The 27,458-nt window shown below is 46.2% G+C and overlaps 1 protein-coding gene and 1 long non-coding RNA gene across 3 annotated transcripts in view; both read right to left on the minus strand.

Annotated features, from left to right (window-relative positions):
- Positions 1-26,928, minus strand: LOC148125369 (uncharacterized). Its single transcript, XR_015744020.1, has 2 exons — positions 26,871-26,928; positions 1-6,480 (listed from the first exon to the last, which is right to left on the minus strand). It is a non-coding gene; the product is annotated as an uncharacterized LOC148125369 (long non-coding RNA).
- Positions 1-27,458, minus strand: part of LZTS3 (leucine zipper tumor suppressor family member 3) — a 28,875-nt gene continuing 1,417 nt past the window's right edge. Inside the window, exons 2-4 of one of the 2 annotated variants that reach the window (XM_026722916.2) lie at positions 12,607-13,038; positions 9,536-10,375; positions 1-7,614 (exon numbers count right to left, since the gene is read on the minus strand). In XM_026722916.2, coding sequence (XP_026578701.1) covers positions 6,898-7,614; positions 9,536-10,375; positions 12,607-13,014 — 1,965 coding nt within the window. In that variant the 5' untranslated portion in view covers positions 13,015-13,038 and the 3' untranslated portion in view covers positions 1-6,897. Of the gene's footprint in view, positions 7,615-9,535; positions 10,376-12,606; positions 13,062-27,458 lie in introns of both variants that reach the window. The other variant, XM_087935671.1, reaches the window with a different exon arrangement.

Raw genomic sequence — 27,458 nt, forward strand, 5'->3', positions numbered from 1 at the left:
TGTATTTATATAGAGACTGTATATATTTATATGTTACAAACGTATATACACAATACTTCTATATAGCTTTGTGTGTGTGTGGGTGTGTATATACACACACCCACACATATACATATATATTTAAATTATCAATTTAAAAAACCTTGGAAGGCAATAGCTGTTTTCGTCTTTAGACGAGGGACGAAAATTGAATTGTGCCATAGGTTTAAGCAACTCTTTAAAAAGTGTTCTTTGTTATACAAAAAGACCGTGACTTTCTTTTATTAAATGCAAACGATCAGAAAGGCAAAGTCGATCAAAGAAAGTTTGAATGCAAAAACTAGATAAGAGAATTCTTTTTTTAAAAAAAAATTTTTTTATCGTTTTTAATTCTCTTTTATTTTTCCCTTTTGAGAAGAATGAACTCGCCTCAAAAGATAGTTCCAAAAAGAAAAAAAATCAACGGTCGAGTATGAGCAAAAAAAAAAAAAAAAGGATAAACAGTTTTGATTCGAGACGCCCATCTGAAAATTCGCAATAAGAGCAGAAAAAAAAAAAAACCCGGTTGAGGCTTTTGATTAAATAAGGTTATAAAAGAACATCAAGGCCATTTTGCTTCCAAACTACAGGCAGTCCTTGACTTACAACGGTTCACTTAGTGGCCGAAGTTGCAGCGCCACCGGAAAAAAGTGAACGATGACCATTTTTCACGTTTACGACCACAGCAGCATTCCATGGCCCACAATGCAATGCGCCGCGCCTCCCCTGCGCATGCACAAACAACACCCGCACCCTGCCCCTTTACTTACCCTGGGCAGGCGTGCACCTCCCAGCTGATTTTTGGCCCGTTTGAGGCAGTTTTCGCCCTCCTGGAGGCTCGAGGGAAGCCTTTGTAGGCCGAAAAACAGGCCCGTTTTGGCACTTCTGGTATTTCCAGAAGGCCCGTTTTCAGCCTCCTGAGGCTGCAAGAGGCTTCGCTCGCACCTCCAGGAGGGCGAAAACGGCCTCAAACAGGCTGAAAATCAGCTGGGAGGCGCACGCATGTGTAGCGCAGGTAAGTTTGGCTGGGGCTCGCGCGCCCACACAGATGGCTCCGCGGGCCACCTGTGGGATGCGTGCCATAGATTCGCCATCACAGGTATACGGTCTCCTGCCTGAGCAAGGGGGCTGGACTAGAAGACCTCCAAGGTACCTTCCAGCTCCATTCTGATTCAATCTACCAAAGCCCAACAAGATTATGAACCCAGAGAGAGGAAACAACCTAAACAGAAAAGAATTTGTCTTTTTGTAATGCTGGAATAATCCAGGATGACTTTGGTACCGTATGAACCTCAAAATTTTGAGAATTTGGCAAGATGTCCTTTGATAATCCAAAACTTTGTTGTGGAGTTTTCTGCTCTTACTGCACAACGTAGTAGTTACTGCTCACAGATATATATTTTTCCCCCGCCCTCTCTTTATATACTTCTTTTTTGCTTTAATCATCACATAAACAGATACAAGAGAGTATTTACATCCAAGTAACTTGCTTCTGTATAATTTCAGCAGCATTAATTAGTAAATTCTTCTCTTTGCGTTTCCATCTATATTCATTTCCACTTACAGGCAACCTATCCATCGGTTTGCCTTGGTCTCGGATGGAAGGTTCTGTGCTCAATTTAAAGAACGGCAGATCGTCTCTAAAAACTAAGACAGCATATGTATAGATTTATAATATATATGTATGTTTTCTCTTACCAGGCGAGGTACAAAAAAAAAGTGCCTTTTTAAAAAAAAAATCTGATAAATGTCTTCCCACAGGCAAGACAAGTCAGTTTACGAAAAGACCTGACAGTCTTTTGAGTCACTCAACACAAAAATAAAGGAAAGGAAAAAGGAGGGAAAGGAAAAGAGAGGAGAGGAGGAAGAGGAAAGAAAAGAGGAAGGAGAGAAGGGGAAGAGGAAAGGAGAGAGGAAGAAGAAAGGAAGAGGAAGAACAGAGGAGATGAGGGAAGAAGAGAGAAAGAAGGGGGAAGAGGAATAAGGGAAAGAAGAGAATTGAGAGGAAGAAGAGAGGAGAGGAAGAGGAAGGAGAGGAAATGAGGAAGAAGAAGAGAAGAAGTGGAAAAGAGGAGAGGAGGAAGAGGAAAGAGGGGAAAAGAGAGAAAATAGAAAAGAACAAAAAACAATAGAAAACCAAAATGGAATAGAATGGGAGAGAGAGGAGAGAATAGAAAATAGTAGAAAACAAAAATGGAATGGAATAAGAGAAGAGAAAATAGAAAATACAATAGAAAATGGGAATGGAAGAGAAGAGAAAATAGAATAGAAAACAGAAATGGAATAGAGGAAAGAGAAATCTTGGTTGATACAAATACACACAGAACTTAACATCTTGGGAACAAGAGATGGCAATTTTGCAGGGGGTTGTAGGTTAAAAAATCATTTTTCTGTGCGGTAAAGAGAGAAGCTTCCTTCTTGCCCCTTAAAACTAGAAGTCTGGGCGTAGCTTTTTTTAAACTCCTAGCAAATCCAACTGGTTTTAGATGCAGGGGAGTGATCACAGGTACTCCTTGACTTACAACCGTCGGCTTAGTGACCGTTCGAATTTGCAATGTTACTTGGAAAAACTGACTTAGGACTGGTTCTCATGCCTACGACTTATGTCGTAGCATCCCTGCGGGCACAGGATCAAAATTTGGGCAACGGGCACGGTCGTATGATCAGAATTTGCATCCTTCCCAGCCAGTTTTCTGACTAGAAAAGTCAGGTGGGGGAAGCCAGATTCGCGGAACGGCCTCACAATTTGCTGAACAGCTGTGGCGCCAAAGGTCATAAAACAGGGCAAAGCTCACTTAACAGCGGCCTCGCTTAGCCATGGAAGTTTTGGACTCAATCGTGGTCATAAATTGAAGGCTACCGGTATAGAAATAAGAGAAAACGTGATAAAACCAGCTGTCAAACTCATAAAATGTTTCTCTGGTCTTTTTAGGGGTGCCAACAGAAAGGGAGGGGGGAGCAGTGCAGCAGCTTGGAAACCGAAAGTGCATTCCATAAATGTTTTCAAAGATAGCAACTAGGTGACCGAAGTTTCTGCCGCGCAAATATCTAACTGGAGAGCATGATTGATGACTCTGGGCTATGGAGGTGTCCCATTGGAGAATATGAATTAAGATACACCCAGGGGTGCAAGGGGGAAAACAAGGGTCAAAGGTGGCAATGAATTACGTGTTTCAGTCGGCTACACCCAGGCAGTGCCGGACATGTTAACTCCCAATAAATCGTTCTGCAGTTTTGGAAGTTTGGCTCAAGACTCATGATTTAAATGGGGGGAATTGCCGGAATCCTGACAGCTAGCTTTCTCTAGAAGGTTATCTTCTCTAATTCCAACTCAACCAGGGTATCTCATCGAAGTTGTCTTCCTGACAACTAGTTTACACCTGGATCTTCTTATCGATCAGCAAGATTGGAATCCTGACTCTTGAGAACATCTGTCCACCGGCTCTCAGCGGGGGCCAAAATTTGTCCCACTTTAGGAGCTGAATTCTAGAACTTCTCTTCCATTTTAGCCTCTTTCTCCTCGCTCGTCCCATCCTCTCTTCCTTCCGTAGTTCAGTTCCGTTCTTGGTGGGACGAATTGAAAACAGGAACGAAGCACAGGTAGTCCTCAACAGCGGTGGGCATTCAATTTTTTTGTAACTACCGGTTCTGTGGGCGTGGTCAGGTGGACATGTGACTGGGTGGACATGACTTAAAAAAAAGATTCTTTCACAGGACACACACACACACACATACCCCGCACCCTGTTTTTGACCTACTGGTCACCACACTATAAGGAAGATGTTGAGACTCTAGAAAAAGGGCAGAGAAGAGCAACCAGGAGGATGAGGAGACTGGAGACTCAAACCTACAACGAATGGTTGCAGGAACTGGGAATGGCTAGTCTAGTGAAGAGAAGGACCAGGGGAGACAGGAGAGCATCTTCCAGTATGTGAGGGGCTGCCACAGGGAGGAAGAAAGGGGTCAAGCTATTTTCCAAGACACCTGAAGGCCAGACAAGGAATAATGGATGGAAACTGAACAAGGAGAGATTCAACCTGGACATAAGGAGGAATTTTCTGACAGTGAGAACAATCCACCGATGGAATGGAAGTTGCTTTCAAAAGTTGTGGGAGCTTCCTCCCTGGAGGCTTTCAAGAAGAGACTGGACTCCCATCTGTCAGAAATGGTGTAGGGTCTCCTGCTTGGGCAGGGGGTTGGACTAGATGACCTACAAGATCCCTTTCAACTCTGATTATCTGTTATTATCTGATAGGGAAGCCTCCTGGGTGGTGAAAAATTTTGAAGCCGTCCGAGGGAAGTACAACAGCGAAGAACGGGATCAGCCGTGCCGCGTGATTTAGATTGGCTAGAAAGCAAGAACTCCGACAATTTCCTGCTTTCTAGCTGATCTAAATCTTGCGGCACACCTGATTGTTGCCCTAGCTGATCGTCTGAAATATCGGGTTGGTCTGAACCGGTAGCACTTTTTTTTTTTTTTATTACTAGTTCAGGTGAACTGGGCCGAACCGGCAGCATTTCATCTCTGGTCCTCAATTTCCAAGAGTTTAATTTAGTGATTGTTCAAAGTGGAGGAAAGGACTTCTGACTTTTTCACACTTACGACCCATCTCAGTGTTTGGACATTCGACAACTGGTTCGTATTTATGACCGTGACAGTGTCCCCGGGGATCATGGTGATTCCCCTTTGGTATCCCTTAGGACAAGCAACATCAATGGGGAAAGCCAGATTCGCTTAACGACCATGTTAACCAATTTTAACATCTGCAGCGCTTCTCTTTAACGGTTGTGGCAAGAAAGGTCATAAAAAGGGGTTAAAACTCCCTCTTTGTCAAGGGAGTTTGTAAGTAAGTAACTGTCTTACTTAGCAACCGAAATGTTGGGCCCAGCTGCAGTCGTAAGGCAAGGACTACCTGTAGAGAATCTTAAAGGCCACTCGTCTGTAAGGGGTTAGGGTTAGAATTAGGCTGCACTCTCCACCACCACCGTCTCTACGGGACGGTTTGGGTTCTCATGGACCGTCCAGCTGCGGCGGTATCGACGCCAGTTCTGGAGCCCCAGAATCGCTCGTCGTATCGTCGCGACGTCAGCCCTCCCCACCAAAACACCAATTTTGGATCCGCAACCTTCACCTGCAATGAAGACCTTGCCAACAGCAAATCAGGAACATGACATGGGAGAGAGGGAGGATTGTACAAGAGCTACAACCGAGGAGACTAAGATACTTCCTGAACTCCCACACTTCTCACTAGCTCCCATCTTTGGTCTAGAGGACCTCAGCATACCCCACAATTATATGACAGTGCCAGATGGACCCAGTCACCACCATCCATTGATGGTTGGGGTCAGGGTTGCTTCCGAACCTAAGATTGCTCTGAAAGGATTCCAATGATGTCCTTTAATTTCCGGCAGGCTTTAAAAAAAAAACGCCTTTTGAGGTATCCTATAGTCGAAGACTACTTTTAAACATCTCCATAACTAGGTAGGGTTCCTCTCAATGAACCTTGGGGATGGTGGTTCTCTTAGAGAAACGTGGTATTCTTTGGGAGACACCGCCTTCTCCCGGAGTGATGGAAGTTAAGGGTTTCACAGAGGGAGAGGGAGAGGGAAGGGCAAAGGAGGAAGTGGGCGAGAATAATCCCACCTGCCAGGAGTTCAGAGGCTCAAGAGAATATCTGTAGCCATGGGTTGAAATGAGGAGTCCTTGGGGCTGTCTGAGCTTGGCTGTTTCCTTGCAGATGTTTCATGACCCAAGTTGGTAACGTTATCAGTGGTGGAAGGGAGCGGGCTTGCAAAGAAGAGGGAAGGAAGGAAGGAAGGAAGGAAGGAAGGAAGGAAGGAAGGAAGGAAGGAAGGAAGGAAGGAAGGAAGGAAGGAAGGAAGGAAGGAAGGAAGGAAGGAAGGAGTGGGGTTATGCAGGGAAGGGAAGAAGGCAGCTTTGGGCTCCTTGGTGCTCTCTGAGCTTGGCTGTTTTCTTGCAGACGTTTTATGACCCAGCTAGGTAACATCATCAATGCTAGAAAGGAGTGGGGTTTACTCTCTGTTTATATACAAGTTAGTATTAGTGGAAGTATTCTAGGTAGTTCCTTGATTAGGCTGTCGTTTATTGTTAGTTTGTTTGTCCGAATTGTTAGTTCCTTGACTGGGGTACATTGTTTGCTTCTTGATGGTTTGTCTGGTATTAATCTTGGGTTTTAATCTCTGCTTTATCTGGGTGATGTTTGCCGGTGAGGGCGTGTTTTGGTTTCCCTTTGGGCTTTTTGATTGTCTCTTTTGAATGGCATGTAAATGTTCTTTATCCCTATGTGTCTGTTGATGGCTGATTCGTCTGAGTGTCCAGCTTCAAGGAATTCTCTAGTATTTATGGGCTTAACTTGGTCTAGGATGATCACACTTTCCCAACGATAGTTTGAGCTGTCCACATGTAGGAGTTTTCCTCATGCCTGTTTATCCTACAAAGCACTGATGTTCCCTAGTTGGGTCACGAAACGTCTGCAAGGAAACAACGAAGCTCAGAGAACAACCAGGACCCCACGGAGCTAAACACGCCATATGAAGAATTTGAGAAGTGCATCGTCTAATGGAGTCATAACAGAAACCGCGTCAACTCAAAGCCCAACACAACAACGCACAAGAACTCCTGATGTCAAAAATCATCCCCGGAACACAAAAGTACACCTGTGGCTTTCCCCACCCCTCACCCCCACCCCGTAAAAAGTTAATTTGTAGAGCACCAAAGTGTATTTTGAGGGGCCAAGTGCAAAGATTTATGCTGCTGGTTACGTCACATATTCTACTTGGGAAGATCTCCAGGCACCATAATTAGAAAGAAAGAAAGAAAGAAAAAATTGTACTCAAAAATGCCTTGTGTTTCTTCCCTTAGATTTCCGTGGACTCTATCCTTTCCAGTCTGGATGGAGTCCACGTTTTTTTCTCCTCCGCGTGGGAGAGGCTGGTGGCCTTGTTGGCCATCTCGTTCAGCTTGTGCTCCAGGAGTTGGTTCTTCTGATACATCTCTACATAGTTCAACTGCAGTTGCTTCTGGTACTTGATGACTTTCTCCTTCTCCTCCTGCCACGTGCAACGTTCCTCCTCGAAGTCCAGCACCTGCTGCTGCCGCGACTGGCGCTCGGCGTTCAACTCCGCCTGGAGCCTCTCCACCTCCCTCTTCAGGGCGTGAAGGCTCTCCTCGCTCTGCCGTTTCATCTTGGCCTCGTCGCTCTCGCAAGCCAAGGGGTCCCGCGCCAGCTTCTCGGGGAGCTCCGACGGGACGTGGTTCGGGGGTCCCCCCAGGTGAGCCAAGGTCTGCTTCAAGCCGGAGACTTCCAGCTCGCACTGGCTGAGCTTCTCCCTCAGCATCTGGACCTCCGCCATCTTGAGCTGCAGCTCGTTCTCGCAGAAGTCCAGGCTGACGCTTTTGGTGCCGTAGGAGTCTTTCAGCGTCAAGATCTGCTCTTCCTTCTCTCGGAGGAAGCTCTTGCCTTCCTTGAGTTGGGTACGCAGCCCAACAATCTCGTTCAGCTTTTGGGAGACGTCAGCCTGGGAATCCTTCAGCTGTTGCTTCAGCAGGGAGATCTCACCTGCCTTTTGGCACACCTAGAAGAGAGAGAGAGAGAGAGAGTCACATCAGGTAACCTCTTCAACAAAGCCGGTTACCGCGCACGACCAAATGCAGTCTCAGAGCTGTGCAAGAAACAAACTGAGCCCTTGGGGAGTCCTACAATCGCCTGGTAGGCCGCCCCAAAGGTGTTTTTTTTCTCCCCCCCAAGAGGCACTTTCTGGTTTTTCTTTGAAGACATTTTGCTTCTCGTCCAAGAAGCTTCCTCAGCTTCTTGGATGAGGAGAGATAGCCTTCTACAGCATTTTCTCCATTTTCACCGGCAGGAAGGTGTTGTTGTGGAATCGGACAGTGGGGAAGAACGGGGACCAGTCTGGGAGTCTGGAGAGGACTCGGATGAGGGCCCTGCATTCAATGCAGGGATGGGGCCAGGACCATCTGGGAGTGGGGTGCTGCCTCCGGAGCCTGGCAGCAACGAGGCAGAGGACCCAGGGGAGCCTGTTCCCAGTGCGCCCATGCGCAGAGCTGCTAGAAGGCGAGAGCAACTGAAACTAAAGGGACCCCTCCCATAAGGGATAAAGGACAGGCAAAGGTGACGAAACCTTTGCAGGAAGCAAAGTCGTTCGTTCGGTTCAGACTCATTCTTGAAGCTCTTTGTATTTCGGCTGTTTTTTTTTCCCTAGTTCATTGGACACTTCTGTTATTGGCAGCACTTCACAGGGAAGAAAGGTGAGTGCTTATCTCGAGGGACTGTTTTGAGATTCATTACCAACTGGGAATAAAAACAATTCCCAGCATTGCAATAAAATAAGTCTTGTTTTTAAAATAAACATAACCGTAATTACAGTCTAGGAAGCCTTGGTCAGAGCAGCTGTCGTGGCTGAAAACGGGGCCTGAGGAGGCCATATGTGGCTCTCCCAAGTTCTGTTTTCGCTGACAGAGGCACCGCGGGACAATGCTTTGCTGTTTCCAAAGTGGCCCCGCGGGTCAGATCTAAGCACCCCCGTGTTGTGGCCTGCTGGCGGCTAGCAGAGCTGGCAGCAGAGTCGGACAGTGAGGAGGCTGGGGAGGAATCCAGGCCAGTCCTGGAGGCTGAGGAAGGCTCGGACATGGGCTCTGTGCCAGAGATGAGGCTGGCAGTCGTCAGCTGCATTCAGGCTCAGACAGCAGTGAGGTGAGGAAGCTTCTAGAACTGGTTCCCAGCCTGCGCATGCACAGAGCTGCCAAAAGAAAAGAACAATTACGAACTAAGGGTCGACGTGGCAGTAAGGCCACAGATGGACAGTGAATGGCCCCTCCCAGAGGGATTAAAAGAGGAGCAAAAGGGGAGGGGGGCTTTTGCAGGAAACAATTCGTTCGTTGCAGCGGTGTGAAGATCTGCCTGTGCATCTCAGAGACTCTGCCGAGCCCTTCCTTGTCAGCACTGCGTTTGGAAATAGTTACTTGGCAGCTCTCCAAGCTAGATAAGGTCTGTGCTCCTAATTACACCCCTGAAAGACAGTTGGCCAGGCCTTTGACTGAAGGTGAATGCAAGAAATTCACCTTTGTTTAATAAAAGGGGTTTTGCCGAGACAAAGAATTGGCCTAGTGTTTTTGGGGGAAGCTGAGGTCAGAATACCCTGCTGTAGAGACAATACATGCATAGCGCTCTCAAGTGACAAGTGTATTTGAATTTTCTCCAAATCCTCAACTTAGGGCCGCCGTTGACCAGAGAATTAGGGTCCTACATCATTGGGGTCATTGCACAACCTGTGCAATCCTGGCTCCCTTGTCGCAGTTGTTACTTGGAGCATACGGTGCCTCAGGGTGACCGAATGGATGGTCGTTAAGTTGAGGACTACCTGTAGCTGGCAAAGGAAGGAGTAGGAGAAGACTACTGTAGGGGACTACCCACCCTAGGAGGCCACTCACAACGTTGGTTGAGTCCCTCGTACGGTGTTGAACCTGGCTGACTCTCACCTCCCATTTGGTCTCTTCAATCTTGGGAAGAAACTCCGCCTGTTCCTTTTTGAAAGCCACAAATTTCTTCTCCAGCTCTTCTCGTTGTTGAAGGAGTTGAGCCACGTCGTCTTGGAGCTTCTTCTTCTCCTGCTGGAGCTTGAAGATCTGGAGCTGGAGCGCTTGTTGAGCTCGCTGGGTTTTCTTGGAGACTTGCTGGAGTTTGTTGGCATAGTTCTGTCTCAGCTCGTCCATCTCCCGTTCCCAAATCTTTTGCTTTTCCTCGAAGACTTGGTAGATGGCCGCCTCGCTCTTGTCCAGGTTCCTCCTCATCTGGAGGACCTCCTGTTCCTTCTCCCACAGCCGGTTTTCCAAGTCTTGGATGATGTCGTCCGTGGAAGGCGAGTGGAAAGGCATCGTTTCGTTGAGATGGTTGAGTCGGCTGAAGGAAGAGGTGCTCTTGGTGGAAGATCGGCCGCTGTCTGAGGTAGATATCCCGTTGTATCCCACAACGTTCTTCTCGCCGTAGGTGGTCCCGATACGGTTGATGTGACTGGTGGAGGCGCTCATGGGGCCCACGTGCTGGCTGTAGCCCGTGCCGTAGGTGGGCAAGCTGGTTAAAGAGTTGCGGCCAGAATCGGAGAGGCCGACTCCTGGGTTGGTAGTCCTGTTAAGGCTGGCTTTCTCCAGGCCGCTTTTGACCGGGGCAGGACTATTGCTGTGCGTGTGGTTTAAAGTCTTCCGGTTCTCGGTGGCGACGCCGTTGTTCTGCGGTGGACACAGGTTTTGCATGGAATGGAAGTTTTTAGGAACAACTGGCTTAAAGGCTGAAGGTCTAACTAAGGGCTCAGTATTCTGAAACTGAGAAGAAGAAGACACCAAATAAAACAATTTATCTATCCATTTATCCACCATCTCTATTTATCTATCTATCCATCTCTTTTTCTATCCATCTATCACTATCTATCTACCTACCCACCTATCTATCGTATCCATCTCTGTGTGTGTGTGTGTGTATTATTTCTATCTATCTATCTATCCATCCATCCATCCATCTTTTTCTATCCATCTATCACTATCTACCTACCTATCTATCTGTATCTATCTACCTACCTACCCACCTATCTATCGTATCCATCCGTGTATCTATTTCTTTCTTTCTTTCTATCTATCTATCTATCTATCTATCTATCTATCTATCTATCTATCTATCTATCTATCGTACCTGTGTTTGTGTCTATCTATCTACCACTCTCACTTTCTATCTATCTATCTGTCTATCTATCTATCTATCTATCTATCTATCTATCTATCATCTATCTATCTATCTATCTATCTATCTATCTATCTATCTATCTATCGTACCTGTGTTTGTGTCTATCTATCTACCACTCTCACTTTCTATCTATCTATCTGTCTCTATCTATCTATCTATCTATCTATCTATCTATCTATCTATCTATCTATCTATCGTACCTGTGTTTGTGTCTATCTATCTACCACTCTCACTTTCTATCTATCTATCTATCTGTCTGTCTGTCTCTATCTATCTATCTATCTATCTATCTATCTATCTATCTATCTATCTATCTATCTATCGTACCTGTGTTTATGTCTATCTATCTATCTATCTATCTATCTATCTATCTATCTGTCTGTCTTTCACCTCTATCTATCTATCTATCTGTCTTTCCCTACATATCTATCTTTCTATCTATCTATCATCTATCTATCTATCTATCTATCTATCTATCTATCTATCTATCTATCTCGTACCTGTGTTTGTGTCTATCTATCTACCACTCTCACTTTCTATCTATCTATCTGTCTGTCTGTCTGTCTGTATCTATCTATCTATCTATCTATCTATCTATCTATCTATCTATCTATCTATCTATCTATCGTACCTGTGTTTGTGTCTATCTATCTACCACTCTCACTTTCTATCTATCTATCTATCTGTCTGTCTCTATCTATCTATCTATCTATCTATCTATCTATCTATCTATCTATCTATCTATCTATCTATCTATCTGTATCTATGTACCTGTATCTATTTCTCTAATTTATCTCTCTACGGTATCCATCTCTCTTTCTTTCTGTGTCTATCATTATCTACCTACCTACCTACAGTCTCTCTCTCTCTCTTCATCCATCACATTTATTAAATTGGACTTATTTATTTATTACATTCCCAGGAAGACCTTGATTTAAAACAGTTCATTTAGAGTCCGTTCAGAGTTACAACGGCACTGAAAAAAAAGTGACGTATAAATGTTTTTCACACTTACGACTGTTGCAGCCTCCCCGTGGTCACGTGATCAAAATCCAGGCGCTTGGCAACTGACTCATATTTATGACGGTCGCAGTGTCCTGGGGCCACGTGATATCTTTTTGCAACCTTCTGACAAGCAAAGTCAATGGGGAAGCCGGATTCACTTAACAAATGTGTTCCTCGCTTAACAATTGTTCATTTTACAACTGTAAAACGGCAAAATTCCCTTAACAGGTGTTTCGCTGAGCAACGGAAATGTGGGGCTCGATTGCGGTCGTAAATCGAAATACATTTAATAAGTAAATAAAGCAACATTTTAGGTCAGGGATGAATTGTGGATCTTTTAGGGCCTGTGGACTTCAACTCCCAGAATTCCTCAGTCAGCATGGGGAATGATGGGCCTTTTATGACCTGTGGACTTCAACTCCCAGAATTCCTCAGGAACTACGGCCATTTTATGACTTGTGGACTTTAACTCCCAGAATTCCTGAGCCAGCATGGGGAACTACGGCCATTTTATGACTTGTGGACTTCAACTCCCAGAATTCCTGAGCCAGCATGGGGAATGATGACCCCTTTATGATTTGTGGACTTCAACACCCAGAATTCCTCAGCCAGCATGGGGAACTATGGCCCTTTTATGACTCCCAGAATTCTGGGATTTGAAGCCCACAAGCCTAAACGGGCAACAGTCCCCCACCCATTAGGTTCTCTGTTGACTGGCAAAGAACCCACCCCCATCTTGGGGGGTTGGACTAGAAGACCTCTAAGGCCCCTTCCAACTCTTCTGCTTCTCATCTGAAGACAGGACACCCACCTGGTCCAGTTTCCCAGAGACTGGCAATATCTTTGGTGGCTTATTGGCTTCTCTGTACTGGGGTAGCGGTGGAGGCAGGTTCTTCTCGTTGTTGGCCGCCACACTCCCACCGACCTCGCTCTTGTGCGCGTCCCCATTGATGTAGACGGAACTGGAGGCCGCCTTCTCCTCCCCGGCGTGGCGCGGGGCGAGGGAGTAGCTACTCCGCGTCCCGTCCAGCTGCTGGCTGGGGTTCTGAGGCCTGGCGACCAACAGGCTCTTCCCGGCAAAGTCCTTTTCGTGAGCGAGGCCGCTGCCCACGCTGCTCTGCGAGGAGCACTCGGAGGTCCTCGGGTGGAAGGCGTGGAAGGTCTCCTGGCTGTGGTAGCTGGCATCACTCAGGACCGAGAGGGTCTCTAACTTGGCCATCGGAAAAGGTGGGCGTCGGTGGCTCTGGAAGAGAAGAAAACAGCCCCCTCAAAAGAGAAAAAAAAGCATTGAGAAGACGACAAAAAATGCTATTTGCTTCTTTCTTTCTTTCTAGGCAGGAGCGAACATTACAGAAACACGGAGGCTGCGCAGCACAACCTCCTGGGAGAGAAGACAGGGGCCTTACTCCTGGACCAGGAGTAAGGATGAATATTTGGAGCTCCAGGTTGAATTGCATGTGTGGGGAGGGGCCTGCTTGTTTTCTTGCGGACGTCTCATTACCCAACTAGGTAACATCCTCAGTGCTACAAGGGAGTAGGGTTTGTGGAGAGGAGGAGGAGGAGGAGGAGGAGGAGGAGGAGGAGGAGGAGGAGGAGGAGGAGGAGGAGGAGGAGGAGGAGGAGGAGGACTGTCATTGGTTATCTCTGGGTTTGCCTGTTTTCTTGCAGACGTTTCATTACCCAACTAGGTAACATCCTCAGTGCTACAAGGGAGTGGGGTTTGTGGAGAGGAGGAGGAGGAGGAGGAGGAGGAGGAGGAGGAAGAGGAGGAGGAGGAGGACTGTCATTGGTTATCTCTGGGTTTGCCTGTTTTCTTGCAGACGTTTCATTACCCAACTAGGTAACATCCTCAGTGCTACAAGGGAGTGGGGTTTGTGGAGAGGAGGAGGAGGAGGAGGAGGAGGAGGAGGAAGGAGGAGGAGGAGGAGGACTGTCATTGGTTATCTCTGGGTTTGCCTGTTTTCTTGCAGACGTTTCATTACCCAACTAGGTAACATCCTCAGTGCTACAAGGGAGTGGGGTTTGTGGAGAGGAGGAGGAGGAGGAGGAGGAGGAGGAGGAGGAGGAGGAGGAGGAGGAGGACTGTCATTGGTTATCTCTGGGTTTGCCTGTTTTCTTGCAGACGTTTCATTACCCAACTAGGTAACATCCTCAGTGCTACAAGGGAGTGGGGAGGAGAGGAGGAGGAGGAGGAGGAGGAGGAGGAGGGAGACGTGGGGTCCTTGTTGTTCTCTGAGCTTGGTGTTATTTGGCAGACATTTCATGATCCAATTAGGTAATGTCATCAGTACTAGAAGTGGGAGGAGGAGGAGGAGGAGGAGGAGGAGGAGGAGGAGGAGGAGGAGGAGGAGGAGGAGGAGAGGAGGAGAGGAGGAAAGAAGAGGAGGACTATGAGTTTCTTTGTGTTCTCTGAGCTTGATGGTTTTTTTGCAGACGTTTCAAGACCCAGCTGGGTAACATCATCAGTGCTAGAAAGAAGGGAATGGGGTTTGCAGGGAGGAAGAGGAGGAGGAGCGGGGTCCTTGTTGCTCTCTGGCAGAATTTATGGTTCATTTAATAAAAGTAGGTAACATCATCAGGTGCAAAACAGAAGAAAGAAGGCCCAGCCTTGTTCCAAAACAAGGAGAAAAAGTGAACGAGCGTTGCACAGGTAGCTGAAGAAACTTGCTTGGATTCTGGCTTCTAACGTACAGGCACCCACCAACCATCCATTGCAAGCGAGAGAGCCCTTCCAACAAACTTTACAGATGCTTTTAAAAACTGGCCGTGGTTAACACCTGGTGATTGGGAGAGGTGTTACTTTTCCCACTTTCTAAACAGTGAGAGAACTGCCTGGAAGCAGCCGGCAGAGCAGCCGACGGAGATGCAGAGATCAGGAAAAGAAAAAAACATTCTGTGTGCTGCCTCTCGTTTAAGCTGTGAAAAGCCCAGGAATTGGGTCACAGCAAAAATAAAATAATCCTTTCCTTCAAGCTCATTTTATTAAAAAACAAAAAACTAAAACTAAATCCGGGTGGCAAATATCCAGCCAGCCACAAGAGGGCAGGAAAGGGTAAATTCTTTTCGGTATATAGCCATGATGGCGAACCTATGGCATGTGTGGCACGGGTGGCACGCAGAGCCATTTGTGCCGGCACATGAGCTGCAGCCAAATTTACCTCACTGTGCATGCATGCACCTCACAGCTGATTTTCGGCTGGTTTCAGGTCTTTTTTCGGCCTCCCATTGGCTTGAGGAAGGCTTCAGCAGGCTTTGCAGGCCGAAAACTAGGCCCGTTTTGTCACTTCCTGTTTTTCTGGAAATACCGGAGGGGTTGAAATGGGCCTAGTTTTCGACCTGTAAAGCCTGCAGAAGCCTTCCTCAAGCGTCCAGGAGGCCGAAAAAGGCCTCAAACTGGCCAAAAATTCAGATGTGAGGCACAGTGCAGGAAAGAAGGTGGAGGGGTGGGTGGGTGGGAATTACACATACGTGCATAGGGGGCATGAGGGGGTGTGCATTGCCTTCTGGGTGCTGGAACACGAGCACAAGTGTGCAAGCGCGCACAGAATTTTTGGCACAGGAGCCCAAAAAGGTTAGCCACCACTGTCCTAGCCCCAACTAGCCGATTGTCAGGTATTTCCTGCGCATGCATGGGGGGAAGACGCCTGCATGGGAGAAGCGCACGCATGCACAAAGGCATGCTGCATGGGGGGGGTGTTGTGTGCACATGCACAGAGTGTTGTGTTGCACATGTACAACCTCTCGCATGCCTACGGAAGTGGCTCTGTATGCCACAGGTTCCTTTTTTTTTTTTTTAACTCTCACAACTCTCCAGCAAGCATCCTTCGACATTTGGAAAACACTGCACTTGAAGAGGATTTGCTAGACTCACAGAGGACTAGCCTCTTGCTTTTTAATTAGCTGAACTGCATTAAAGGTCTTCACGAACTCAACTGGGCCAACCTCCCCTTCTAAACCCGAGATCTGATTTCGTCCTCGCTGTTCAACCTGGCCAAGACGGATGGCCAGATCGTTCTAGCAAATCTATCTGGAAGCAAAGGTGATATTCAACCGGTTCAGACTGGTTCTCCAAAACCGGTAGCGGAAATTGTGCGTAGTTCTGAAGAACCGGCCGATCCCGCCTCTGACTGGCCCCGCCAACCCCCATCTCTTCTCCACCTCCCGTTGAGTCCCAGCTGATCGGCTGGGTCTCCTTTGGTTGCCCTGCACAGGAGAACGGAGCTGGAAAGCAGGTTAGTGGAGTGCGGAGGAAATGGGGATTTTGCAGGAAATCCTTCCTCCCAGGAGCAGGGAGAGAATGTGGTTTCTTCCCCAAACCCCAAAAACTTTAACCTTAGACTGTCTACTATTGACCTCACCCCTTTCCTAAGAGGACTGCAGGGGGCGTGCATAAGCGCACCAACATGCCTACGGTCCCTGTCCTATTGTTTCTTTTATTTTTTATTTTCTTATATGTATCCATGTATTCATAACTATGTTTTTACTTATACCTATTATCTTGTAAGCAATTGACAAACCAAATAAATAAATAAATAAAAAAAATAAAAACAATAGAATAAATAAATAGAATAAATGAATAAATAAATAAATAGAATAGGGATTTTGCAGTAAACTTCCCCTGCCACGCCTACCAAGCCACGGCCACAGAACCAGTAAGTAAAAAAAATTTTAACCCTAAAATTTTGTTCGGAAGGCTGATTTTTCCGCCCCCCCTAATTCTAATGCAATTAGCAATAAACTCTTTCCCGTCTTTTCTTACTGCTTTTATCCAGAATGCTTTTTTGTTTTCCTCTGGCTGAAGCTGGGAAGGATTTGCTCCACAAAACTCCACTAAACCAAGAGTCAATATTTAACCAGCCCCTCCCCACTCCAAAGTCACTGAGTTTCTATTAAGATATTTTTTTTAAAAAAAAGAGAGACAAAAAGTGCTTTTCTTTTATCGAGGCCAATCTCAGCGGCCAACTCCCCGGGGAGGGGTGGCGGCGGCTGAATTGGGAGTTATTTGCTTTGCTAATTCTAGGTTCGATCCCCCTCTTCAAAAACCTTCAAAAAGCAAACTCAAAATTCCCTCCCTTTTTCTTTTTGGCCAGATTATAATATAGGTAGCCCTCAGTTTACGACCAACAAACGAGCCCCAAATTTCTATTGTTAAGTGAGACGTTTCTTAAGGGGGTTTCGACCAATTCTACGCCCATTCTTTGCTTATGGTTATTAAGCGAGTCACTGCAGTGGTTCAGTTAGTAACCTGGTCGTTAAGGAACCCAGGCTTCGACTTTGCTGGTCGCAAAAGGGGACGCGTAACCGTCATAAATATGAGTCAGTTACCAAGCTTCCGAATTTAATCACGTGACCACGGGGATGAGACAAAGTGTGAAAAAGGGTCATAAGTCGCTTTTTTCCTTCCAATCTCTAAATTTCTTTACTCACAGAGGATTTAAGGGAAAGGAGGAAAAAAAACAAAAAAACTAAGGGTGCCATGAAAGATTTTTTCTCTGCAGGGTTTTGACATTTCCAGGAAAAAATATATATTTCACAACATTATTGGCAAGAAAATTCTGCAGGATTTCAAAGGGGAAAAGGGATGTTTTTATTTAGCCCGTATTTGCTTTCTTAATCAGAGTAGAGCTAGAGGGAACCTCGGAGGTCTTCTAGTCCAGCCCCCTGCTCAAGCAGGTGTTTTGACCCAAACCTTGTTCCAAGGAAACAAACACCAAACGGAGGTAACAGCAAAACCTTTTAATGATTCTTTACAAATTCCGTTCCTTCCCGGTTAAAAGGTTGCTTCAAACTAATTGTCTGTGATAAGAAGGAGCCTTGCCAAGGTGGTGCGAGGCTGCCAAGAACACGAGATAAAGTTGCCAAGAAATAGTTCAAACACAAAGAGTCTCCAAACACAAACTAAGGGAGTCCGAACGTCGACAAGGCTTGAGTGCAAAAACTTCTTTGCTTCCTGCAAAGAACTCCGGTTTCTCCGCTGGCTTTTATCTCTTACGGGAGGGGCCATTACCTTGCAGCCTTATTCCCGAGTCGCCCGTGCTGTTGCAGCTGCTCTTTCCTACAAGCGGCCCTTGGCACAGGCTCCTCGGGGGCCTCTTCCTCACTGCTGTCAGCCTCCACGATCTCCGAAGGCAGCACTCCCCTCCCTGAGGGTCCTGGCCCCACCCCTGCATCCCACGCAGGCCCCTCATCCGAGTCCTCGCTCTCCGAGACCTCAACCATCCGCACCTGCTGTTGGCGAACCATGACAGCAGAAGACCCTATACCACTCCAGAAAATGGCTGCCCTATCTCTTCTTAAAAACCTCCAGTGGTGAAGCACCCACAACTTCTGGTGGCAGGCTGTTCCACAGGGGAATTGTCCTCACTGTTAGGAAATTCCACCTTAATTCATTTCAACTGGCTTCTCTTCTCTCCTTGATCCATTTCCATCCCTTGTTTCTTCTCTTACCTTCCGGTGGCTTTGCAAAATAAGTTGACCCCCCCTCTTCTTTGTGGCAGCCCCTCAAATACCGGAATACTGTTATAGTATGTCTCTCCTGGTCCTTCTTCTCTCCAGACTAGCCAAACCCAATTCCTCCAACCGTTATTCCTGTGTTTTTATACATTTATCTTATTATTTATACCTTATTTATGCCCCCAACTCAAAGCCCGACTTGAGTAACTTTGGAGAAGTTGAAGGAGTCCCCAGAATTGCAAATTTTATTTATTTTTACACGCCCCAGTGAGTTTGGGAGCTCCTAAAAACCCTCCGTTTGCACAGAGGAAAGAAAAACACAGAGACTTTCGGAGGAAAGAAAAACACAGAGACTTATTTGTGTCCTTTGTGAGCCAATAATGAGATAATTGTAGGGTTTTCTTGTCTGGAAAACAATATTGCGTTTCTGGCTTGCATCACCCATGGGTGGAAGCCATCGGAAGACAAAGGACAATTAAGACTTGACACTGACTGAAATCAACAACTGTGCAATGATAACAATGACAGAAAACCAGAACTTTCTTCTGTGTCCTCAGTTTCCCATACATCCATGTTAAATTCGACCATGTAGGTCCTGGAAAAAGAAAAAAAAATGTTCTGACTTCTCAGGATAACCCTATCCTGAGAACGATTTTTTTCAATCTGACTTATTTTTTTTATTCCGCACAAAAGGAATTTGTCTTTGGTGCATAAGCTCTCCGTGCGCGTAAGACAAAAAATAAAATACACTCATCAAGAATCGTAAAATGCAACACTTAGTGATAGTCATGGGTTACTAATACGCAATCAAAACATACTAGAAAAACAAATAAAACCATATAAGTTGTAAAGATAAAAGCAACACGGTTACAGTCATAACTGGGAAGAGATAGGTAATAGGAAAGATGAGAAGAATAATTTGTAACGCAGTCTTGCTAAGCAATTTGACAGCATTGTGGGAGTTAGTTCTTTAGCTGAGTGATGGCGCGTGGTGGAAAACTGTCCTTATAAATAATATAAATAAATAGAATTGACTAAGATGAGAGAAAATGACTTAGGAGGAATGAATAGAAGGGGAAACTCATCAAATCTGCAGATGATCCCCAAACTGGAAACACCCCAGAGGGCAAGTTCAGGATCCCAAAGGATTTTGATAGGGACCTTATCCAATAAATTGAAATTGAAACTTTGACAGTAAGAACAATCAACGCACGGAACAGAAGTTGCCCTCGGAAGTTGTGGGAGCGCCATCGCTTGAGACTTTCAAGAAGAGATTGGACTGCCATTTGTCAGAAATGGTGTAGGGCCTCCTGCTTGGGTGGGGGGGTTGGACTAGATGACCTCCAAGGTCCCTTCCAACTCTGTTATTCTATATTCAGTGGAACAGAAGTTGCCTTCAGAGGTTGTGGGAGCTTCATCCCTGGAGGCTTTCAAGAAGAGACTGGACTGCCATTTGTCAGAAACGGTGTAAGGTCTCCTGCTTGGGCGGGGGGTTGGACTAGATGACCTACAAGGTCCTTCCAACTCTGACGACCTGTTATCTGTTAACGTGGAGAAAAGCAAGGTTTTACACCTGGGCAGGTAAAAACCAAGGGCACAAGTATGGATTAGGCGAAACCTGGCTCAAAAACAGACTTGTCAGGATTCCGGCAATTGCCCTAATTAAATCGTAAGCCTCGTGCTAAGTTTCAAAACACTTCAAAAGATTTATTAGGAGCGACACAGTCACTGTCAGGGGGACCTTGGAGTCCGAGTGGACGATCCCTTAAACGTGGTGGCAGCCGAAACAGCTAATACGATCCTTGGTTGTATAAACAAGAAGCATGGAATCCAAATCACGCGAAGGATTAGTACCGCTTTATGAAACCTTAGTAAGGCCACACCTGGAATACAGGTGTGACCATTTTTTTTTTCACAGTAAGGACCCTTGCAGCATGATCGTGTGTGATCAAAATTCCAACCCTAGACAACTGACTCACATTTATGACCATTGTGCCAACTCATCAAATATTTCTATGGTCTTTTTAAAGTTGCCAACAGAAAGGGGGGGGGGGAAGGGGGTTGAAAGAGCAGTGCAGCAGCTTGGAAACCGAAAGTGCATTCCGTAAATAGTTTTTCAACGATAGTGACCAGGTGACTGAAGTTTCTGCTGCGCAAAATTCTAACCGGAGAGCCCGATTGATGACTCTGGGCTATGGACGTGTCCCATTGGAGAATATGAATTAGGATACACCCAGGAGGTACGGGGGGAAAACCAGGGTCAAGGGAGACAATGAATTATGTGTCTCAGAGTCGGCTACACCCAGGCAGTGGCGGACATGTCAACTCCCAGTAAATCCTTTGGAAGTTTTGGAAGTTTGGCTCAAGACTCATGATTTAAATTGGGGGTCACTGCTGGAATCCTGTATCGTGGTTAGCCGGCAGCAGGGGCCAGGACCATCAGGGAGTGAAGCGCTGCCTTTAGAGATTGTGGGGGGCAGCAACAGCGATGAGGAGGTTCCCGAGGAGCCTGTGCCAAGTGCACGTGCGCGCAGGGCTGCTCACAGGAAAGAGCAGCACGGGCAACTCGGGAGTAAGGCTGCAAGGTGATGGCCCTTCCTTCAAGAAGATAAAAGCCAGCTGTGAATCGGACGTTCTTTGCAGGAAGCAAAGACGTTTTTGAAACTCAGCCTCGTGGACATTGCAGTATCTTAAGTTGGTATTTGAAGACTTGTGTTGTAAAATATTTCTTATCGGTGATTCTTGGCAGCCTCGCACAGTTTTGCCGAGGCTCATACTTACCAAAGTTAATTAGTTTGCAGCAGCCTTTTAATTGGGGATTTGTACGAACCGTTAAAAGATTTCTGTTCTCGTTGGTTCGTGTTTGTTCTCTTGGAAAAGGGTTTGGGTCAGAACATCCTGACAGGTGTGTCCTGGAGCTACGCGATCCCCTTTTGCAACTTCCAGACAAGCAAAGTTAATGGGGAAGCCGGATTTGCTTCACAACCGGATTACTAACTTAGCGTCGTCGGCGATCCACTTAACAACGGTGACAAGGAAGGTGGTAAAATGAGGCAAAGCTCGCTTAACAAACGTCTCGCTTAACATAAGGAAATGTTGGGGCTCCATTGGGGTCGAGGACTGCCGTTGGTTGAATTTGACAGGCACAATACCAGCAGTCCTCGACTTACGACCGTTCGTTTAGCGAAGTTGCAACGTCGCCGAAGAAAGTGACTTATGACTAGCACTTTATACATGTATAGCATCACAGCGTCCTGACAGTCGCATGATCTGAATCTCGGCGCTTGGCACCTGGCATATACAGCAGTATCTCGGGATCACGTGATCATTGAAAAGCCAAGCCATTGGTGGAATCTGGATTCACTTAAAGACCAGAGCAATTCACTTAACAATCCTGAGGGAGAAAAGGTTGTAAAATCCAGAGTGACTCGCTGAACAACTGTTTTGCTGGGCAACACTATTGAGGTCGTAAGTCGAGGACTTCCCTGTACCGAATTGGGGGGAATGCCCAGCCAATGGCAGAATCTGGATTCACTTAACGACCAGAGCGATTCACTTAACAAACGTGAGGGAAACAAGTTTGTAAAATCCAGAGTGACTCGCTGAACAACCGCTTCGTCCGGCAACTCCACTGAGATCGTAACTCGAGGACATCCTGTACCTAATTGGGGGAAATGCCCAGCCAATGGCGGAATCTGGATTCATTTAACGACTAGAGCGATTCACTTAACAAACGTGAGGGGAAAAAAGGTTGTAAATTCCAGAGTGACTCGCTGAACAACCGTTCTCCTGGCACCTCAACTGAGGTCATAAATCGAGGACTTCCTGTACCACATTGGGGGGAATGCCCAGGTCATGGTCGGAAGCCCTTCCTATTTGGCTTCTTTGTCCTGTTTCACGACGTCCCTAGTCTCTTTTGGTTCAAACCGAACCCGGAACAAAAGCCGAGAAGGGCCCTGCGCCAAAACCAGAATTCTTTCGGCCTCAAAAGCCGTCGGTCCCTGCCAGAAAAATCAGGCTTGGCTCCAGCCGGTTTTGCAAAGTCTTCGGGTCTCACGGGAAGATAAAAAGAGCATTGTGACTTTCCCGTATTTGATGTCAGGCCCCAGAAACGAATAATCTTTTTTTTTTTTTTTTAAATAACAATACAAAGGTTTTCCTGCCTAGTTTTTTTTCTCCGTGAAAAGGCTCCCTTTTATGCAGGTGGTCCTCAACTTACGACCACAATGATCTAAAAAAATTAAAAAAAATAGGTTCACCTGCCTACATTATTCTCCTGAAAATAACCTCTTTTATGCAGGTGGTCCTCAGCTTATGATCACAATCAACAGGAGATGGTGAGTTCTAGTTCCATCTCAGGCATGAAAGCCATCTATGTGACTTTGGGCCAATCACCAGGAGATGGTGAGTTCTAGTCCCGCCTTAGGCACGAAATCCGTTTAGGTGGCTTTGGGCCAATCCCCAGGAGACTGGGAGTTCTAGTCCCACCTTAGGCATGAAAGCCAGTTGGGAGACTTTGGACCAATCACCAGGAGACGGTGAGTTCTAGTCCCGCCTTAGGCATGAAAGCCAGTTGGGAGACTTTGGGCCCATCACCAGGAGACGGTGAGTTCTAGTCCCGCCTTAGTCATGAAAGCCAGTTGGGAGACTTTGGGCCCATCACCAGGAGACGGTGAGTTCTAGTCCCGCCTTAGGCATGAAAGCCAGTTGGGAGACTTTGGGCCCATCACCAGGAGACGGGGAGTTCTAGTCCTGCCTTAGGCATGAAAGCCGGCTGGGTGACTTTGGGCCAATCACCAGGAGATGGGGAGTTCTAGTCCCGCTTTGTGCATGAAAACCATCTGGGTGACTTTGGTCTGCCATTGCTCACTTAGCAACATCAATGCTGGGATCACTTGTGGTCATAAGACAGGGACTAGCGGTACAGAGTTTGTAACTTCAGGTTCTCTTCCTTTCTAGCTGTCGCTCAGCCCCACCCACCCCAAAATTGCTGGTGCCAGACCAGGAGGGCGTGGGTGGGAACTGGACTACTTAGCCTTGAAAATCTTTATGCCTAGTTAATGACAAATCGGCCTTGTGTTCCTGGCATGGGAGCTCAAACCATTTCGGGGACGTTTGCATTTCTTAAAGACGGGTGTAAACTTTGCACCTTCGTACAGATGCAGCGTGTCTTTTCTTTCTCTCTCAGCAGCTGGGACTTGGAAAAGGCGCTGAATTTTGCTTCCTAGCCTCAGTTTCCCTTTCTTTTGTCATTTATAAACTGTCTTTGTTGTTTATTTATTTGTACAAAATAACTCAAGGCACCTGAGAGATCCAGCCCACCTTCGTCCTCCTATTTTCCTTGCAGCAATCACCTGTCAAGCCCAGTATTGACACCTATGAGAGGTGGGTGGGGCGGAGGATGAGGGACGAACCCAAAATCACCCAACTGGCATTCAGGCCTAAGGCAGAACTAGAACTCACCGTCTCCTGGTGATTGGCCCAAAGCCATCCTATTATTATTATTGTTGTTGTTATTATTAGCAATTTTTTTCCCCCAGAGGAAAAAAACTGCAGACTACAGGAACGATTGATTAGAGGTGACCCTGAGGACCAGCGGTGGTATTCAGCCGATTCGGACCAATTCTACAGAACCGGTAGCGGAAACGTTGAGTAGTTCTGGAGAAGCGGCCAATCCCACCTCCGACTGGCCCCGCCAATCTCACCTCTTCTCTGCCTCCCACTGAGTCCCGGCTGATCGGCTGGGTGTCCTTTGGTTGTCCTGCACAGGAGAAGGGAGCTGGAAAGCAGGTCAATGGGGAGGGGGAAGGAATGGTGATTTTGCAGTATATCCTTCCCCTGCCACGCCCACCAAGCCACGCCCACAGAACCTACCCCTGTTCTAAAAGGATGCAAATGACCAGCTGTGTCTGCGAGGAGCATCAATCCTTCCCTTCCCCACCATCCAGTCAGAGCTGAAGAAGCTTCTGGGATGAGAAGAGAAACATCTTCAAAGAAAAACCCAGAAAGTCCAGGTGTCTCTTGAAAAAGCACCTCTGGGACAACCGAGGACACAGACAAACTTCCAAGTGGCCTCAATGACTGTCCAAAAAGGATGCAAATGACCAGCTGTCTGCAAGGAGTATCAATCCTTCCGTTCTTTACCATGAAGTCAGAGCTGAAGAAGCTTCTGGGAGGAGAAGCGAAATGTTTTCAAAAACAAGAAAGTCCAGTTGCCTCCTAAAAAAGCACCTTTGGGACAACCAAGGATCTGGATGACTGAGACTCTCTGTAGATATTTTACTCTCCTCTCCTTTCTCTTCCTTTCCTTTCCCTTTCTTTCCTTTCCTTTCCTCTCCCCTCCTCTCTGTATCTTTCCTTTCCCTTCTTTTTCCTTCCTTTCCTTTCCCCTTCTCTCCTCTCCCTCCCCTCCCTCAAAGGTGCTTTTTTTTCAAGAGTCAAACGGACTTTCTGGTTTTTCTTTGAAGACGTTTTGCTTCTCATCCGAGAAGCTTCTTCCGCTCTGACTGGATGGTGGAGGAAGGGAAGCTTCTCAGATGAGAAGCAAAACGTCTTGAAAAGAAAAGAAGAAAAGAAAAGAAAAGAAAAAAAATGAAAAGAAACAAAAAGAAATGAAGAGAAACAAAAAGAAAAGAAATGAAAAGAAACAAAAAAACCAAAAAGAAATGAAATGAAAAGAAAAGAAAGAAAAAGAAAAGAAATGAAAAGAAAAGAAACAAAAAGAAAAGAAAAGAAACCAAACAAAAGGAAAGGAAAGGAAGGAAAAGAAAGGAAGGAAAAGAAAGGCAAGGAAAGGAAGGAAAAGAAAGGAAAGGAAAGGGAAGGAAGGGAAAAGAAAGGAAAGGAAGGAAAAGAAAGGAAGGGAAAGAAAGGAAAGGAAAGGAAAGGAAAGGAAGGGAAAGAAAGGAAAGGAAAGAAAGGAAAGGAAAGAAAGGAAGGAAAGGAAAGGAAAGGAAAGGAAAGGAAAGGAAGGGAAAAGAAAGGAAAGGAAAAGAAAGGAAAGGAAAGGAAAGGAAAGGAAAGGAAAGGAAAGGAAAGGAAAGAAAGGAAAGGAAAGGAAAGGAAAGGAAAAGGAAAGGAGAAGAAAGGAAAGGAAAGGAAAGGAAAGGAAAAGGAAAGGAAAAGAAAGAAAAGGAAAAGAAAAGAAAAGAAAAGAAAAGTCCAATTGCCTCCTGAAAAAGCCCCTTTGGGACAACCGGAACCTGGAGGATGGAGAATTTCTGCAGACTTTTCCCTGCAAGCTGCACAGAGTCACCGTGAGGGAAGAGGGCAGCCGTAACAATTTTCTCAATAACTAATAAATTAATAAAACACCTTCTTCTTCCTCAAGTGGCTTCCCTTCTGTTTTGTGCGCATCGCCAGCAAGGCGCTGATGCAATTGTTGATCGTCTTCTCTCTGCCCTCCTTCGGGACCCTTTGGGATCCAAGTCAACACTCCGCCCCCGAACCGAAGTCCCTAATCGGTGACTTCATTCCGCGGCTCTGGGGCCAAATCCGTTACGAGCCGAGCCCTCAAGCAGCTCAACTCAAGCCAACTTCAAGGCCTGCAATATCTGTGAACACCACGATGTAACTTTCTAAAGAACTGCTGCGGTGCCGAAGAGCATAGATAATGCTCTAGAATTGTCCGGGTTCTAGATTCCTGCCCCCTTCAAAGTAAACATTCAACGGAGGGCCGGCAATTTGACAACATGTGGGCTCTGCGGAGTTCCCTGAGCTTGGTGCTTTCCTTCTTCTTTTTAAATATATATATATATATTTTATTGTTTACAAATGTAAGCATCAAAACGCAGTGCAATCGTCTTGGCATTACTCTGCCATACATACTAGAGTATTACTAAACAATTAACATTCATATTATTTGTACAATATTGCTTTTGTTACAGTTGTTTTGACCCTCCTACTCGATTAAATCCTCTATCATATCGCATTCTAGGTCTACTCATCCTGATTGCTGGGTGGTTTTCTTGCAGACGTTTCATGACCCAGTTAAGTAACATCATCAGTGCTGCAAAGAGGAGGAGGAGGAGGAGGAGGAGGAGGAGGAGGAGGAGGAGGAGGAGGAGGAGGAGGAAGAGGAAGAGGAGGAGGAGGAGGAGGCGACGACTATGGGGTCCTTGGTGCTCTCTGAGCTTGGTGGTTTTCTTGTGGATGTTTCAAGACCCACTTAGGTAACATCATCAGTGCTGTAGTAACACTAGAGCAATCAGTAACATCACTAGCACTGATGATGTTACCTAGGTGGGTCTTGAAACGTCTGCCAGAAAACCACCAAGCTCAGAGAGCAACACAGCTAAAGTTCCATAATTAGGCAATTCCCTAATTAAGTAATTCCCTAAATCAAGGAACTACCAAGAAAAAAAAACCCCACAGCCTCGCCAGCATTAGCAAGGCAAACCACTCGTACTTTAAGAGAGCAAACCCCACTCCCTTCTAGCACTGATGATGTTACCTGGTTGGGTCATGAAATGTCTGCAGGAAAACCACCAAGCTCAGGGAGCACCAAAGACCCTACAGCCCTCCTCTTTCTCCTCTTTCCTTCTCCTCCTCTTCTTCTCCTTCTTCTTCCTCCTCCTCCTGCTGCTCCTACACCTCTCCACAAACACTACCCCCTTCTAACACTGATGAAGTTACCTAGCTGGGTCATGAAACGTCTGCAAGAAAACAACCAAGCTCAGAGAGCACCAAGGACACCGCAATTTCATTCTTCTCCCCCACCCTTCCTCCTTTCTAGTACTGATGGTGTTACCTAGTTGGGTAATGAAACGTCTGCCAGAAAACCACCGAGCTCAGAGAACACCAAGGACCCCCACAGTTCAACCCTCAGCTACAAATAATTCTCTTCAAGAATTACATTACAAGAATTACATACATTCACTCATTTATTGGAGGCCTATCTCTTTTCCTCCATTGCCACTACATTCTTCCTCCCTTCCTTCTCTTCCCTTAATTTGATCCACAACAAAACCCTCCGGAGGAAGTCAACTGCAAATATCACAACTGGTCCACAATCAACAAGTGAACTCAGTGACCAAGCCTGGACTTGAACTCAGAACAGAAAGGACAAATTTCACAGAAAACTCTTATCAGGCTGCTTACCATAACAGAAAACTCTTTTCTCTAACTTTCCATATCAGAGAACGTTTTATGTAATCTAATATTTGTTTCAAGTTTGGGAAAGTTTATAACGATTTGTAGACCTGTTATGTA

The sequence above is a fragment of the Pseudonaja textilis genome, chromosome 6 (genome assembly GCF_049901715.1).
Source record: "Pseudonaja textilis isolate UNSWEBS1 chromosome 6, rPseTex1.2, whole genome shotgun sequence".
NCBI classification, from domain to species: Eukaryota; Metazoa; Chordata; class Lepidosauria; order Squamata; family Elapidae; genus Pseudonaja; species Pseudonaja textilis.